At 46.7% G+C, this 16,087-nt stretch overlaps 1 protein-coding gene across 2 annotated transcripts in view; it reads right to left on the reverse strand.

Annotated features, from left to right (window-relative positions):
- The window catches only part of SLC24A1 (solute carrier family 24 member 1), a 186,326-nt gene that overhangs the window by 21,909 nt on the left and 148,330 nt on the right, over positions 1-16,087 (reverse strand). For both annotated transcript variants that reach the window (XM_085646365.1, XM_085646364.1), the window contains one exon: positions 9,596-9,832. In XM_085646365.1, coding sequence (XP_085502491.1) covers positions 9,596-9,832 — 237 coding nt within the window. The remainder of the gene's footprint in view (positions 1-9,595; positions 9,833-16,087) is intronic.

Consider the following 16,087-nt stretch of genomic DNA (forward strand, 5'->3'; position numbering starts at 1 on the left):
CCTTTCTTGTGCTCCTCCGCCAAGTTAACACTCCCTCACTCCTCTACAGACCTACCGCCGTCTAACTACTATGTTTTACATGAATCGTTCAGGAGCATAGAGCAAAAGAGTGAGAGAGATGTCACAGAGAGAGCTTCTGGTAGAGGAAGGAAGGTGGAGGTGAAACTTGGTGATAGGGAAGTCTAGAATCGTTAAGGAAGGAGTTGTAAAAACTTTGGAAAGGAAGTAGCACTGTTCTTTTGTGGCTCTCATGTACCATAAAGACACTTGGAGCCATAGAGTGCTATTGTCTGAAGACGGAAATGCGAGATGGGTAGACCAGAGTGGTCAGACTGGCCTCATCTGACCTCACTCAATTAACCACAACTGTAGGTATAACACTGCAAAAATATAATAGTTATACAGTTTATGAGAGAAACTTGTCCTCATAACCACAGCAAATTGAGGCAAGAGGAAAAAAAATAACATTTCTAAAATTCTAACTTATTTAACAACTGTGCACTTAAACATTAGCTGTACAAGACAGATCTAAAAAACACAACAACTGCCAATACTGTTGAATGTTATTCTTTGGAAAATAATAAAATAAATGCCTAATGTACAGTTATTTTATATATAAATCTTTTTCATGTATTAATTACAAACAGCAGTGCTATCGAAAAGACCAATGCTGTCTAAGGACAGCTGCACAGATGAACCCTATCAACTGTTTAATCCTCGGGGGAACAATCAGAGGGGAAGGCACATGACTCTTGGGAGGGGGGAGCCCCACACCCTTTTAACCATGTGGCGCACCCAGGGGCGCCTCGCCGATTGGTCGCTGCAAACCAAGCTGACCAGTCTGCTCCCCAGCATCTTTTTCCGGGCATAGCTCGTTACCGTTTCGTGTCTTCACCCCAATGCCACAACCCAATCCGGAGTCCTTACTTTACTTTTGGATTGGCTCATGGGATGGGCTCATGGCCAGGTTTGCTTATGCTATGAATCTTGCTCTGATGTACCCTGGTGTGATTCCTGCGCCTCTACCGTAATATGCCAATGTGATCCGGCTCAGAGGGTGCTGTCTGATGATGCCCAGGTTTGTCTCTATTCTATCAGGGATTGAGAGAAACCTTGCTCACCGCTTGCTTCTGTTCCGCCTATCCTTTCCTCAAGGATGGAGCTCCTCTAAACAGGTCTCAACGTAGCTCCAGATCATTTGCCTCGGATTGAGTACAGCCTATGTGTCAACCTTCCGCCATATTACTTCACCACTGACTCCACTCGCCCTTACCTGTTGAGGTTTAAACTAGTGACCCATCCCTTAGATGACTATCTCCCTGCTCTAATTGGGTGTGAAAGCAAAGCCTGTCAGCTGGGATGAGGTTTGGGTTCCCACCTACCCTAAACTCCCTTCACCATGAAACCTTTCAGCTTTCTTTGAGCAACTCGGGGACTCCACTGACCACGTTGCTCGTGTAACTTTTTTTCTCACTAACTGCCCCGCTGTCAGAAATATGAAGAAATATTTTAATATCCGGTATCCTTGAAACAGCAGCATAGAGGCTGATTGAAATTCCCCTGCCCAGAGCACTCCAGTCTGATGAAGTTAGAGCCTGTGAATTGCGACTATCACGTGATATAACGTGGCTCCTTAGGACATCGTGAACTAGTCTCTAATTTCCCAGTGTGCCCTCTGTCTATCGAAAGGTGCCTTGGAGTAATCATTAAAAAGCCCCAATAAATTGTCATAAAGTGTGTCTGGTAACCCCTGTGGCTGAGTAAAAAAATGTCTTCACAATAGTAACGCTAATAAAAATGAATCGGTTAACACAGGTGCGGTTGCACCGGAGACGTGCCGCACTGTTGCCCACCGATTCTGCCCCTGTGCTATTTGACACATTGGAAAGGCCCTGCCTGAGCAGTAACATTCAAATATAAGCTGTGACCACCGCAGAAGCCACTGAAGTCGTATGGCTTCTCATACCAGCTTAAACTAGCCCCAGATTGAACTAGTACATTTCCCGTCTAGAGCATGTGTATGTAAACTACAGAACCCATATATCACTTAATAATGCCAGGTTCCGGCATCACATAATGCAATGAGTGTGCTTGCTGACAGTTGTGGCATGTTACAGCGTCTGCTCACAGCAGAGTCAAGCAGTGGCATCTGAACCTGCGAGTGCGAACTACCGACTCAAGCGTGAATCCCTGCCGATAGGAAATATTCTTCCATACTTTCAGAGGCAGCGCAGCTTCACGGGTGATGGCCTCTAAATAGTGAATATGGCTGCATTTCCCCTTCTTAATTTCTTTGCAGCTTCCCTGCCTTCCAACATTGTGGGCGATGGAACCTGATTTGTCATGTCTGAAAGTTATGCTCGTTTTATTCATTAAGCTATACATGAATCTGCTTCTTAGACAGTTTCACAAGTGGGGGAAATGTAACTGAGCCTATGTAACTACATGTCGGCTCTTTACCTGTCGTCCAAACCATTCTTATAGTTTATGGATTGTTGAACTGTCTATTGTAGCAGTGTGATGGTTAGTATCTTTGCGGATACAGTAATTGACAGCGCTAGTAGTGGCAATAGGTAGTGGAACTTTTTCCCTCCCTACCAGTGTAGGGTGTCGGAGCACTTTACACCAACCTTACACCTATACAATCAAGCATATGTGTTTAAATCAGTTTATAGGCAGTGTTACATAAGACAGACGCGTACAAGAAGCCATCCATACTGATAGGCAGTATAGTTTCTGAATTGTTTTTGTCTGGATAAGCACTAACTCTACCCAATTGAACCCTATTTGCAACATTAGGATAACGAGGACTGGGGAAATCATAACACTAATCTGTACTTTGCAGTTGCATGCACCTCTCTGCTGACCGGTACCACCTCGCTGTTCTAATTAAGCTTTTAATTTTTAACTGCAAGTAACACCAAGATCTCCCGGCCAAAGCAGTAGCTCACTGACTAATTTCTTGTAATACACTTTTGTGATCTGCCTTGTACACACACGGTCTTTGCTGCAGACATATCAATCTCCTGCACTACCTCTCGATCAGTCAAAAAATCCACCTGACAAAACTCCAGCCCCTCTACAGGCAGAACATTAATCATCTAAGTTTTCGCGACTTATTATTGTTGCCTGCAATTGCGGAGGCCAAGAGCGGGGCACCAGTGGGGCCACAACAAGAAAGCGTTCCCGGACAGCGTAGTATCATTGTAAGGCCTGCATTCCTTACTGAGCTCAGGTTGGCCGTGCTCGCGACCACACCCCTCTGTCTTGATTGGGCCCTTTGAACCCAAACTCCCTGGTCACTCGCTGGTCTTTTCCTTGTCACAATCTCGCGCCCTACTGCTGCCTTGCCCTTTTGTCTGCCACCTACGGTGAGAGAGTGGGGGTTTAGCAGCCGTCCCTAGGGTCGACTGCACCCCCCAGTTGGCAGTAAAGGTCCTCATCCCTGCCCTTGATCTATCATTTTGTTGTAGCTGCACCCTCTCTGGCTGTATGGCTGCAGTCGTGGTCCGTGCTGCTAGGGATTAGCCAATGTGCTCTGTTGCTGCTCCTCGCATCTGCAGTTGGCCCTTTCACAGCTGACTGAGATGTCCCTGGCCGCCAACCTTCTCCAGATTACCGATCCTGTTGGACACGCTCATCTCCAGTGCCTTCAAGGTTAGCGCGTGCTGTGCCTCATCCAAGGTGCAGAAATGTGCTGGGGAGGTCGTCCGCACGTGCCCGGCCTGTGAGTGCCTGAGCCACCGGGTGTGGGGAGGGTGAAGTTCTGTGGATGCGTGCAACTCTTAAATGAGTTCTTTTTCAGCAATTGCCTCTACCTGTGTGTACTTTGGGCGCTGATCATCTGGCCCATCTTCGTTGCCAGGCCAGCCATGGCTCCTGCCTGAGCGACGCTTCTAAATCACCAATGCTAGTACCGCTTGGATGGTGCTGGAACAAACCGCTGAATGGTCTAAGTCCACTTTATCCCCTGAGGCCCCCCCCCCCCCCGGCCTTTGTGGTGCGTGGGATAAGGGTTTACTCCCATGTAGTGGACAGGTGACTCCCTTCAATCACTTACCAGAATGGGGACATCAAACAATGTGTGAATGAGCATGTTTATTTCTGCCAAGCAAGGAAATATTAAAACTCCTGCTGATCTAGGATCATTTTGTGGGCAGTGCATATCACAATGTGTGCACGTGGACAACGGCAATATAAGATCTCGGACTGACCTCGTGTCAAGGCCTCGGATGATTCCTAGAGACACCCAACACACAGAGCCCAACACCATTTGACTGCGTAGTGTGCCCGAGTGGCTCAGTACATTCCTCATAACCTTTCAGATAAAACATACAACCCCAAACACAGAAATGATGAATTGAACCCCATAAAGCAATGAAACAAGTGTCAATACAAAACAGATACTGTACAGCTGGCTTCTTCAGCCCCTGATTGTTCTTGGCCTGGATTTTCTGCACTCTTGTCTCGCAGCCTTAGGCTGGGGCAAGGATTTTCTCTGAGATGATAGGGATGGCCCCTTTTGCCAGTGGTATATTCTGATCTGGTTGTTCCTGGTTAATGTCCGCGCACTCAGATGAGTGGCTTTCATTAGTTGCCATTCGCCCATCATGGCCTGGGCTACCTCCTCTTTCTCGGCTCAGGGCTTCCCCTCACCCAGTGGACCGAATCCCACCCCGTCGTTCCAAAATGCATCTGACAGACCTGTTGCTTAGCAACTTCCGGAACCATGACATGTTTCTTGAGACCTCTGTGCTGCCCATTCTGGTGGTCACAATGGTTCCTTTTATCCTCACAACTTCCAATTCTTCTCTCTCAAAAGGAGTCCCGAACTTCCATTGGGGTAGCATCCTTGATTACCACCCCATCGCCCACCTGCAAGGCTGTAATCACCACTCCTTGGTCCTGGCTCGCCCTCTCATTGTTGGTCCTTCTTTGGTCTTGAGCCACATGTTCCTTCGAGAACCATGGGCTTGCATTGAGGCTCAGAAGGCAAGATGTCTTGTACCGGACATTTCATCAGTAGGTCACTTGGCGCACACCCTGTAGTGCAATGTGGTGTCTGCTGATAGGCATATAGAAATTGATTGAGGCTGCACCCTGGATTTTTACTATGCTCTACCCCTATTCGCAGGGCTTTATTTAGAGTTCTCATGAACCGCTCCACTTCACCGTTTACTTGCGGTGATGTCTGATGTTGAGCTGGTGTAGGTAATCATGAAATTCTTGACCCTGTAAGGGCGGGCCATTGTCGGGTCTTGATTTTGTCTGGTAGACCGAGTAGTGCAAAGATCTTCTCAAGGGCAGGTTGCACACAACGGAAAGCCATTTAACTCACCACTTCCACAGCCGGAAACTTCGAATAACTGTCCATGATGAACAGCGTCATTCGGTCATCGAGAAAACTGTTGAAGTCCATGCTGAGTGATGGCCATGGCTGGGTGCAGGCTTCCTCCGTGATGATAGGTGCAACAGGTGGTCCACTTCCTGTAATTATGCAAGCATGGCAATTCCTGACTCTCTCATAGACCATTTTATCCATGCCTGGGAACCATACCTTTGTTTGAGTCTTGCCTTTGTCTTTGCATTGCTTTGGTGAGCCCAATGAGCTAGCTTCACCATCCTCTCCTACAGCTGGCAGGGTATGGCGATTTGATGCCCATGTAGCATGAGCCCTTCCTCACTCTCACTAACCTCTTCTCGACAGCACCATAGTTGCATTTGTGTCTCCTGGTCCTCAAAGGGTAAAAATCGAACTCAATCTAGGAAATATCTCCACTGATGTCCTGCTAAAATCAGCTTCACTTTCTGCAGACACCTGTCAGCTTTAGTGTGCTCTGCGATTTCTGTCAATGAGCGTGCCCCAGGGGCATGCTCTCTGTGACCATTCTCACAAAGTCTTCTGTTCCTAGATCATCCTCAGGTGTGCGACTGGCTTTGGTCATTACTGGGTATCTTGACAGATAAAGACGGTAGGTCACCTGAAATGAGTATTGTTGTAATTGGACCGCCCACCTTTCTATCTTTGGCGGCCCATTGAGGGCAGTTTCTGCAAACAGTGGCACTAAGGGCTTGTGATCAGTAACAACTTGAATTTTTTTTCAACATAGATACAGATGGAAATGCTTGCACGCCCATCAAATTGCTGAGTCCTCCCTTTGAATGTGCGCATAGTGCGTTTCCACATCAGTCAAAGACCTGCTCACATAGGCTATTGAGGCCCATTCTCCTTCTTTATTAATTTGTAATTGGACCGTTCTGATCCCCACGATACTCGCATCCACAACCAGTTCCATTCTTCTAGCTGTCCACAATAAGCCATGGTGGCGTCCGTAAGAGAATGTCTTTGATTTCACCAACTGACCCTGCAGCTGCACTATTCCATTCCCAAGGGGCATCTTTTTTTTGTCAGCGCCCTCAGGGGCTACGAGAGTATGGCTAGCTGGGAATTGAAACAGTCACAATAATTGGCCATGCCCTGAAAACTGGCCACTTCTGGTGGACTTCCTGGGACGGCCGCCATCTTGATGACCTTGATCTTTCGAAGGTCTACTCTTCAGCTGAAAACTTGTAGCCAAAGAACTCTATCTCATTGGTGTAGGATAGGCATTTATGCCTGTGGAAGGTTAATTCACAGTCCGACAGCCACTGTAGGGTAGCTCTGAGTCATGTGTGATGGTCTTCTAAAGTGCTGGAAAATATGAGTATGTCGTCCCTGACATTACCACACCCATCAGAGCTGAAAGTGCCTCTCTAATCGTGTCCTGAAATACCTCAGCTGCTGAGGACGCTCCAAAGTTGAGTTGTTTGAACCTGCGCAGCCCCACATGCATGGAAAATGTTATGCATCTGCTTGACTCTTTCAACGAGAGCTGGCGATAACCTGAGTTCAAATTTAGGTTGTAGAACCATTTTTCTCCATTTAAATCTGCCAATATTTTGTCTATGATGGGAGTTGTATGTCTCTCGCGGTGAAAGGCCTTGTTGGGCAGTCTCATGTCAATGCACAGCCTTATCGCCCCTGGCTGTTTGGTTTTGGGGCAATGACCATCAGCGGTACCCACAGTATCGACCCTGTGACCTTTTCAATTACCCCCTCCTTTTCTAGGCGGTCAAGTTCTTTCTCCACTTGTGGCCTCAGGTGAACCGGCACCCCTCAGTGCCATAGGGCTACAGGCCTCACAGTTTCATCAATGTGAAGTTTCACTTGTACCCCGTTCAGGCATCCCAGCCTTTGAAATAGCTGCAGGAATTTAGACAGTATGTTGTTCGCATGAGATTTATGGAGTTACTTGACGAAGAACACCAGCCCAAGGTCCTCTGTATTGTGACACCCTAGTACAGTTCCAGTGCCGTCTTGAGTCACATGAAATTTGGCCCGGGTCCTCACGACACCACTGGATACTTCCACCTCAATGGCCCCTCGCAATTGAAGTAGATCTCCATATGTATATATGCTTGCCTTTATCTGGAGGATCGTTGGACCTGGACGCAATTTCTGGAATTGCTCAGAGTCAATGACATTGACTGATGCTCCTGTATTGATGAGGGTTGTTATAGACACCTCATTTACATTGATGTGACACATCGGCGGTGGCCTGCGTTTCTGGATTTTCCATCCTTTGAAAGAAATGGTGAACACATCCTTATCTTCTTCATCCTCAAACTGGCCCTCTTTCGTCCTTTGAAGAGGGTGCCAGGGTCCTCTTCGAAGTCTTCCAGGGAGAGACGCCTCATGTTCATTGGTCTCCTCCCTCTTGTGCCTACAGTGTCTTATGCCTTAGATGTGTGGTAGACTTTAGCGAAGTGATTGGATCCTCCGCATTTAAAGGACACTCTTTGCCTCATGCTGGGTACACGCGTAGCAGGCCATCCCACAATTCCCACATGACTTTTTATCCGCTTTGGGAATGTCAACACCTCTTGCCTTCACCGGCCGCCATCGTATAGCTTCCACTTGTTCCTCCTTGATTGTGATCATGCCAGACACCGCAGGCGTCTTCTGCCACTTCATGAGATCTTGCCAGTATAAATATATCATCCAGTGTGATGCCTGGCTGGCGTAGTATGAGTTTTTGGAGATTGGAGGATTTACACCCTTGTATTAGTTGCGCCCTGATCTCATCCTGTTTCTCAATGCTGGAGCATGAGCTGACCAACTTGCGTAGCCATGCAAAGAACATGTAAACTGATTCACTCTCAAGCTGGCATGCCTGTCGCAGCTTGAATCATTTATAATCCGGATTAAATTGTTGATTGGAATGATGATTAAGCAAAGTCACCAGTGTGTCAAAATTTTCATCGCTTCCAGTGTTTGACAAGTTCTCAAATAGGTCATACAGATCATCACCACACATGTGGAGCATGAGAGATCATTTGACTACGCCATCTGTCTCCCACATGGCCCTGAAGTAATGGTTGAGACTCCCAACCCAATGGCACCACCTCGGTGCGGCGGTCGTTGGGTCCCCCAGCTGGCTAAACGGCGGGAGAGCTGCCACTGACGCTTGCACACTCTTGTTTTGCATGAGCGGATCTGGACCTGCCACCCCTGCACCTCTATCTGGTACCGACATTTCTGGATAATCACTGCACCAATTCTTCGCTGTGTCTGGATCTGACCTACTCCACTCCCCCTGACCACATGTGTTACTCATTGTATTATGTAGCCTTCTTTGTTAAATATTTTTGTGGTTTTGGTTTCAATTTCCGCCGGAAATGGCACCTCCGGAACTGTTGGTTCCCCCCCAAACAACTGTTCCTTCCTCAGTTAGTCACTTCGGTGATGGCCACGGATGTCATAGTTCATTTCTGCGCCACACTTTCGATGTTGAATGGTTGCTCGCACTTTCCCTCACTGTTCCTCCAATCGGCCACTGACACACTTTTGTTATCTTTGCCTTATTGTTATCTCTTATTTTCCTTCTTGTGATCTACATGTTTTTGTTTTATCCTTCGAATCCTTGCGCTTCGGACACCTTTCCTCTGCCCTTGTCGTGGGGCAGCATCGTGGGTATGCACGACTGCCTCTCAGCGATGGCAGCTTGTGAAGGCCTGCGCCGTACACCGATCCTCTCTCGGTGACTCGGCCAGCTCTCATGCAATGGTGCTACCACCCACGTAGAGCCAGCCGCAGGCCAAAGAGCAGCGCACACCGCCTCCTGTGGATCATCTCTGCACATGTGATGGGTGAGACCCACCTCGTCTCCAGTGCAAGATCCAGGGCTGACCTCGTGTCAAGGCCTGGGATGATTCCTGGAGACACCCAACACACGAAGCCCACCACCAGTTGACTGGGGTACTACCACACTGACCCTAAATAGTCAGGTGTCCTTTATTTAATCCCTTGGGATGCGTGTGACCCACTATGAGCGGAGTGTAGCTGGTTGGCACACTACAGGCCACTTGTCAGATTGGAGCAGAAAGGGAACATTTGGTGCTAGTGCACAAGTCTCTTACAAGTCTGCACATCATGTTTACTTTTGTGTGCATGAAGACATGGGTCACTTACCGGACTATTCGTGACAAGCAATTTGAGCACACAGAGGACATTCCATGGTATGCATGTCAGGTATTATGGTTTCGGGTCACTTACCGGGCTACGTACATCTGGCACTGTTAGCCAGAGAGGGAAAACAATGGGCAGGAGGAACAGGTAGGATATTTGTTTTCTCATGGTGTCTGGCCACTCCAGGGACAATGGTTCATCTAGCTCTTCCTCCAGCTCCTCCTCTTCCTCATCGCTGTCATCGTCACTGTCGTCTGATTCACTGTCGTCGTCATCGCTACCATCTGAGCTGCTGTCTTCTTTATCTCCACCGCCTTCATCTGCCTGAAAGCCCAGAAATATACAATTGAAAACAGAGGGAATAAACAAGCTGCCATCAGTAGAGCACCCTGGTCATGTGAATCTATAATCTGGGAAGATGAGTATATGCAACAGATAATTGATTGTACGAAAAGAGGGTAGCTCGAGAATGGCCTTTGACAGCCATTTGCATTGGATGAGGAGGGGAACAATCAAGCGACTGACAACCTAATTGTGTAAGGGGATGAAGTATGTAAATTGATGTGTAGGTATAGGCAGCTGGATATGTCCTACTCATCTTTCTCCATTAATATTATTTTTATCTGTCCTTTCCTATCCTCAGTGCTCACTACCCTGCCCTCTCAAAAAGTTTTAGTGTACTTTGTGTCCCCCACATCCTTCCTCCAGTACAACATCACTACGCTAATTTATTTATTTTTTAAACTGGGCACAGGATATGAAGCAGCTCACTGGATGCCTGCAAAGCGGGATACACCATATATTACACTTTGCAAGAATTCCTCCACCATCTTAGAGGAAGAATGATGTAGGGCTGCTTCCACCAAAGGTGGTGTGAAGCCTCAGTCACTTGGTACTGCACAGGTCGTCCTGGAGAGGCACCTTAGGGCATGCCTACAGGTAGCTTTAGCTGTGCTTATTCAGGACCTATTTTAGAATCTGTGCAATGCAATACACAGAGTAGGCTTTGGGTCAGACCCTTGCTTATGATTGGATGCCTTTTATTTTTACCATCTCTGTCTGATGTTCCCAATTTGATGGTTTTTCTCCCTATTCTTGTTTATAACCCACTCTTGGAGCATATGTTTTTGGACATTTTTTAACTGGATGGGTTGTATCCTTCCACTGCCAAACAAGGAAACTATATTTTTCATTTGTTTTTAGTGCTTCATGGAAGTGCACGCCCTTCCTCTCTCTTGCCATCTGCTCTCCTCTTGCTGCTTCAGTACCTCCGGTCCTGATCCCCACTCCATTGTTTTGCAAAAACAAAATGAAATTGATTGTGCAAGGATCTAGTAGCTGCACTTTGTCACAGCCGCCTTCACTCCTCGGCTTCACTTTTGTCTCCATTCCCCTCTTCCTCCCACTCCCCCTCTCCTGTGTGTTTTATTTTTAAAAATGCGTTTCATTATTTTTGCAACTGACCAGTTGCTGCACAGCTACAGAGGGCAGCTCACTTCTTTGTGATTGCACAGCATCCATGCATATGCTTTATTTCTTAAGTTACTTCCAAAATGTCTGTCCATCATCTTGGAACAATAAACTAACTATAAAGTATAACAAAAAAATAATTACAAGATGGTTACTATGTGCGCTCACACATTTGTGCACATCAGCGGCCATTTTGGAATGGTTTTTGGTATATTACAATACTTGAATTTCAACTTTGCACAGTGGTCAGAGACAAGCAATCTAGATGACTCTATTGAGACATCAAGATGATTAAAAAGAACATCTTTAGTGCTAGAAGAGGATTTATTTGAGCATATGTCAACCAAACAATGCCATTGGTGGTAACTATGGGTGAGCGAGTGGAAGCCTGCTATGATGTTCCATACAAGCAGATGGTGAAAAAGACCATCACAAAGGAAAGAGGCAGCTACCAGGATGGAACACCCAGCCTGTTAGAATTCTGGGCCTTCTCCCTTGCTAATCCTGACACGGAGTCCAGAGAACGTGGAGGATTTTAGTGACAGAGAGAGTATCACTGTGGGACTCCTGGGGCCTTACACAGAGGCCTTTAGAAACGCACCTACACTAATGGATGTGGTGGCACTGATCTGAGTCCCAAGATGGTCTGTTGGCTAATGAGAACACAGGCCGAGGAACACAACAGCGTCTATGTATACAAGGTTAACATAGCACAGAATGCACCATAGAAGGGTTTGAAATCACCGAAACCTGGGGATTTACAAGCCCATCCCATTAAAGCATTGTGCGGGTTGGAACGCAGCTGCTTTTTGTCAGGGGGCTCTTGTACCAATACCCCATGGATAAAGATCCCAGGTGCAGGGTAGATGATAACAGATAACTATGAATTCACAGGGCCTCCTTCCGAATTTAAATAAAGTGAATAGAGGAAATAGCCCTGGCTAAGAGGAAGCAGCGACATAAAGCAACCAAAAACCTGGTCTGTGAATTAATTGTCACCATGAAACTGGAGACTGTTTGTGCAATCTGAGAGGAGGAGGTCGGTTGCTAAGATGTTTTGATTCTTAGATACTACAGAAGATGAGCTGAAGCCATGGCCTTAACACATGGGCTCAGGAGCACCGGGTGAGCTTTACACCCCAGTGAAAGAGTTATATTTGTTAAAAAGACTAACAAAATGACATTGGTGACTACTTTAGTCCCACCGTAGGAAGAAATGTACCACTCTGAAGGCGTGGATCGCAGCAGCAGAAGGCCAAAATGTCCAGGAAAAAATGCAATGGCACCTTTTCTAAGATCTGGACTCACTTGCATGCCTTGCACAAGGAATGGGAGATAGATTTGAAACAGAAACTCAAAGGAATCCACAGGGGAATCTCAGCGGGCATACTACCACAGTGGACCAAATGAGCCAGAGTGTGTTGGACCTGTAAGAACAAACTTTGGAATCCGACATAAGAAGATGGAAAAACAAATGGAATGCCTTCATTTGAAATTTGAGTATTTTGAAAACCATGGCCGATGTGACAATATTAAGGAGCTCAACGTGTTGGAAGATGCAGAGGGCCCCAACTTCATGGATCATGAATCGACTGTTCACAGAAATTATCAATCTAAAAGGATAAGAAGAATTCCTGATCTAAAGTTAGTAGAGAATGCGCCCCCAAAAAGCATGTAATTACCAAAAGAACAAGAGACATAGGCGGTGGTTTAGAGTTTGCCACACAATGAAACATGCAAACATGAGAAGATACTCTGTCCGCCAAACTGATGGCCTTATTTAGAGTAAGGAGGACCATTAGTTTTCCATCAATGGACGCCCATTGGGTCTATCAACGGAAAGCTACCTATGAAGGTCTAACAGAGTAGGGGCTGCCGGGTGAAAGCCATCATACCACCAGTTCTTTTTAGAGTTGACAGTCTTGAGGGTTTTTTGGGGGGAATTTTCTGTACACCACCTTAAAGCAAAACCTGGTGGTGAGGGACAGAAAAAGCTCCAAGGTTGTGGAGGTCATTAGTCTATTTATTTTTTTGATATCAAACTCACACTTTAGGAGATTGTTTTTGAAAAACAAAATTTTTTAAAAGTTCGGATGACAACTGTGAAAACCGACAGCGGCCATCTACAAAACTTTTTGTACTTAAAATAGAACTGCTGTGATGGAGGTTCAGTTCAACAGAGATGGCGCTGGGCCTGCAGGAATCTCTAAATAAGAAGCGCAACCACACGTCACACATTAAATCCTCCATTAGCCTGACAGATTGTACTATGTCCATCAGGGTCTAAACCTGGCCCCAGTCACTAAAATGGCGGATTGTTTATCAAAAAGTCTTGCTCACTAAAGAGTGCTGGAAGAGGAGCCCTTTCAGCTTCCAGGGAGACAATGAGCTTTTGATGCAGGAGTTTGCCCAAACCACATTGCTTAAATGGAGATGTAACCGACCAACTGCAGAATCGTTGGAAAAAAAGGGCGTGCATTTGTTGTCAACGTTTCCTTGGGGAACTAGATATAGACTCAATGAAATGTACTCTGTCTCAATTTTTTTTCTTGAATTCAAACTTCACAAAGCATTTGTCTAAATATATTCGTCATACATAGTATAGCATTGCGTTGTCATAGTAAAACTTTTTTCCTATCAATTAGGTCGACAATTCACATAGCTGCCTATTATGTCGTTACATGTCCATTTCAACCGTTGGGGATATACATAGGCCGCCCCTGAGCGTGTTCCACCCTGCCCACTTCCTGTCCCATTTTTTGAGACACCCTCTGGATTTATACACTTCTTTCCCGGCAACCATACATTTATCAATTTCCGCTGCCCAGTGCCTGATCGATGGTCATTCGGCTGCCCCCCATTTTATTGCTATCGCCCTCTTGACCAGCGTGTATCCCAGCGTGGCTAATTGCTGTTCTATTTCTGTAAGATCCATAGCATCTCAGATATTGGGAAGCCCAAGTAATGTTGTTAGTGTAATTTGTTTCCCTATGGCCTCCTGTAGCTGTGTTGTAGTCCCCTCCCATATGTGAAGCAGGAGGGGGCAGTCCCGGACCAGCCCAGCGTTTATTTGCCTGACGCCAGATTTCGACCGTCTGCACGGTGGGGTCCACGTACCTTCCTCTCCAGATATTTGCATAGAGTGCTCCCAAACAGCTTTCCCTTCACATTTGATATCTATCTAGCATATATGCAGGGTCCACTGGGGAGCGGTAGAGCCAGTGATTGATGGTCACTAGCTGTGAGGCCCAATAATAAAGTCAGATGTCCGGGAGAGCAATCCCTCCATCATACCACCCTTTTGTTAGTTCATGAAGCGCTATACGAGGTGCTGCCCCGTCCCATAGCAACAGACGGACCTCACCGTCTATACTTCCGAAATATGAGTCAGGGACTTTGTATGGGCAATTTTGAAGGAGGTAGGGGAATTGCGGGGGAGCCAGCATTTTAAACAGAGCAGCTCTGCCTAGTAGAGAGAGCGGTAAAGATCTCCAGTGTTTGACATCACTACGCAATCTTACTAGAGGGACGGCAAGGTTCCTATCATAGAAAAGTTGGGGTTCCGGTGTAATGTAAACACCTAGGTATAAGAATCCGTCTAAGGCTATAGCAATCTCACATCCCCGAGGGAGCCTGGGGACGGGACCCCCAAGAACAAATACGGCCGATTTGGCCCAATTGATGGCATATCCGGAATATTTGCAGAAGTTATTAAAAATGTTCAACAGTGCGTGTATTGAAGCATACGGGGACACTAGATGAACCAGGATGGCATACGCATACAGCGAAATCCTTTCTTCATGCCCCTCCACCCATTTCAACCCTCGAATGGAGATGTCTCCTCTCACCCAGGTTGCAAGTGGCTCAAGAACCAGGGAGAAGATCGGGGGGAGAGGGGGCAGCCCTGTCTTGTGCCTCTACCCAATGGGAACACTCTAGACGTGCGGTTATTAACTCTCACCTGGCCCTTTAAATCCACATATAGGAGTTTGATCCACCCCTGAAATCTCGGGCCAAATCCCAGACGCTTCAGCACTTCTGTAGATTCGAATGCCATGGAGGCATCCAAAGAGAGTATTACTGCATCTTCCTCAATACAGGCCTGGCGCCCTAGGACATTGTTAACGCGGCAAATGTTGAGAGCTGTGTTTCTCCCCAGTATAAACCCGGATTGGTCGGCATGTACCAACAAATGGATTATTGATACCAAGCGGGAAGCCAGGAGTTTTGCCAGTACTTTCACCTCTATGTAAATTAATGAGATTGGTCAATAGGACCCGCAGTTATCAGCTGGCTTTCCTGGTTTTCGAATGAAAACTATAGAGGCCAAACGTTGGTCGTCTGACAGAATCCCCTCTTCAAGGACATGTTTTTCAGGTGGCGCGCAATCCCGTTGGGCCACGGACTTTAGAAATTTGATTGGGACCCCGTTAGGCCCCATTGCCTTCCCAGATTGAATACCATATATGGCCATGCAGAGTTCGTCGTCATTTAGATCTTTGTCCATAAAGTCCCGATCTGCCTCTGAAAGGGTGGGTAAACGCAGGTCAGCCAACAGCTGCCAGGAATCCTCAGCTGTATAACTAGTTGAGGGGGTATAGACCTTCTCTAGGTGGTCTGTGAATGCTTCGGCGATATCTTGTGGATCTGAGATTTGTCCCGACCCATCAAAGGTCAATTGAAGGACCCAACGCTCCCCCTGCTCCCTCTTTTCCAACCATGCTAACAGTCTCCCTGTCCTATCACCCATTTCATAAATCTTATGTTGCGAATGGAGTAATCTAGCCCTTGCCTTTTCCCTCTTCAGGGCTTTGTATTCTAGCTGTTTGACAAGTAGTTGATGCGCCGTGTCCCCACTGGGCAAGGAAGCAGCTTGTGCCTCTAGGCGCTGGAGTTCACTCTCCAGTTGAGAGAGCTGCAGGTGCTGCTGCCTACATATCCCATTTTAAGCGCTAAGGCTTGTCTTTTAAGCACTGCTGTATAGGCTTCCCATATTATCTGTGTCGAGGCGATGGATCCGACATTCTCATTAAAGTAATGGTCTGTCTGCGTAATCAGGGTCTCTTTAATGTCCGGAATTTTTAGCAGCCAGGGATTAATGATAATTGT

This window comes from Triturus cristatus, chromosome 3_1 (assembly GCF_964204655.1).
Source record: "Triturus cristatus chromosome 3_1, aTriCri1.1, whole genome shotgun sequence".
NCBI classification, from domain to species: Eukaryota; Metazoa; Chordata; class Amphibia; order Caudata; family Salamandridae; genus Triturus; species Triturus cristatus.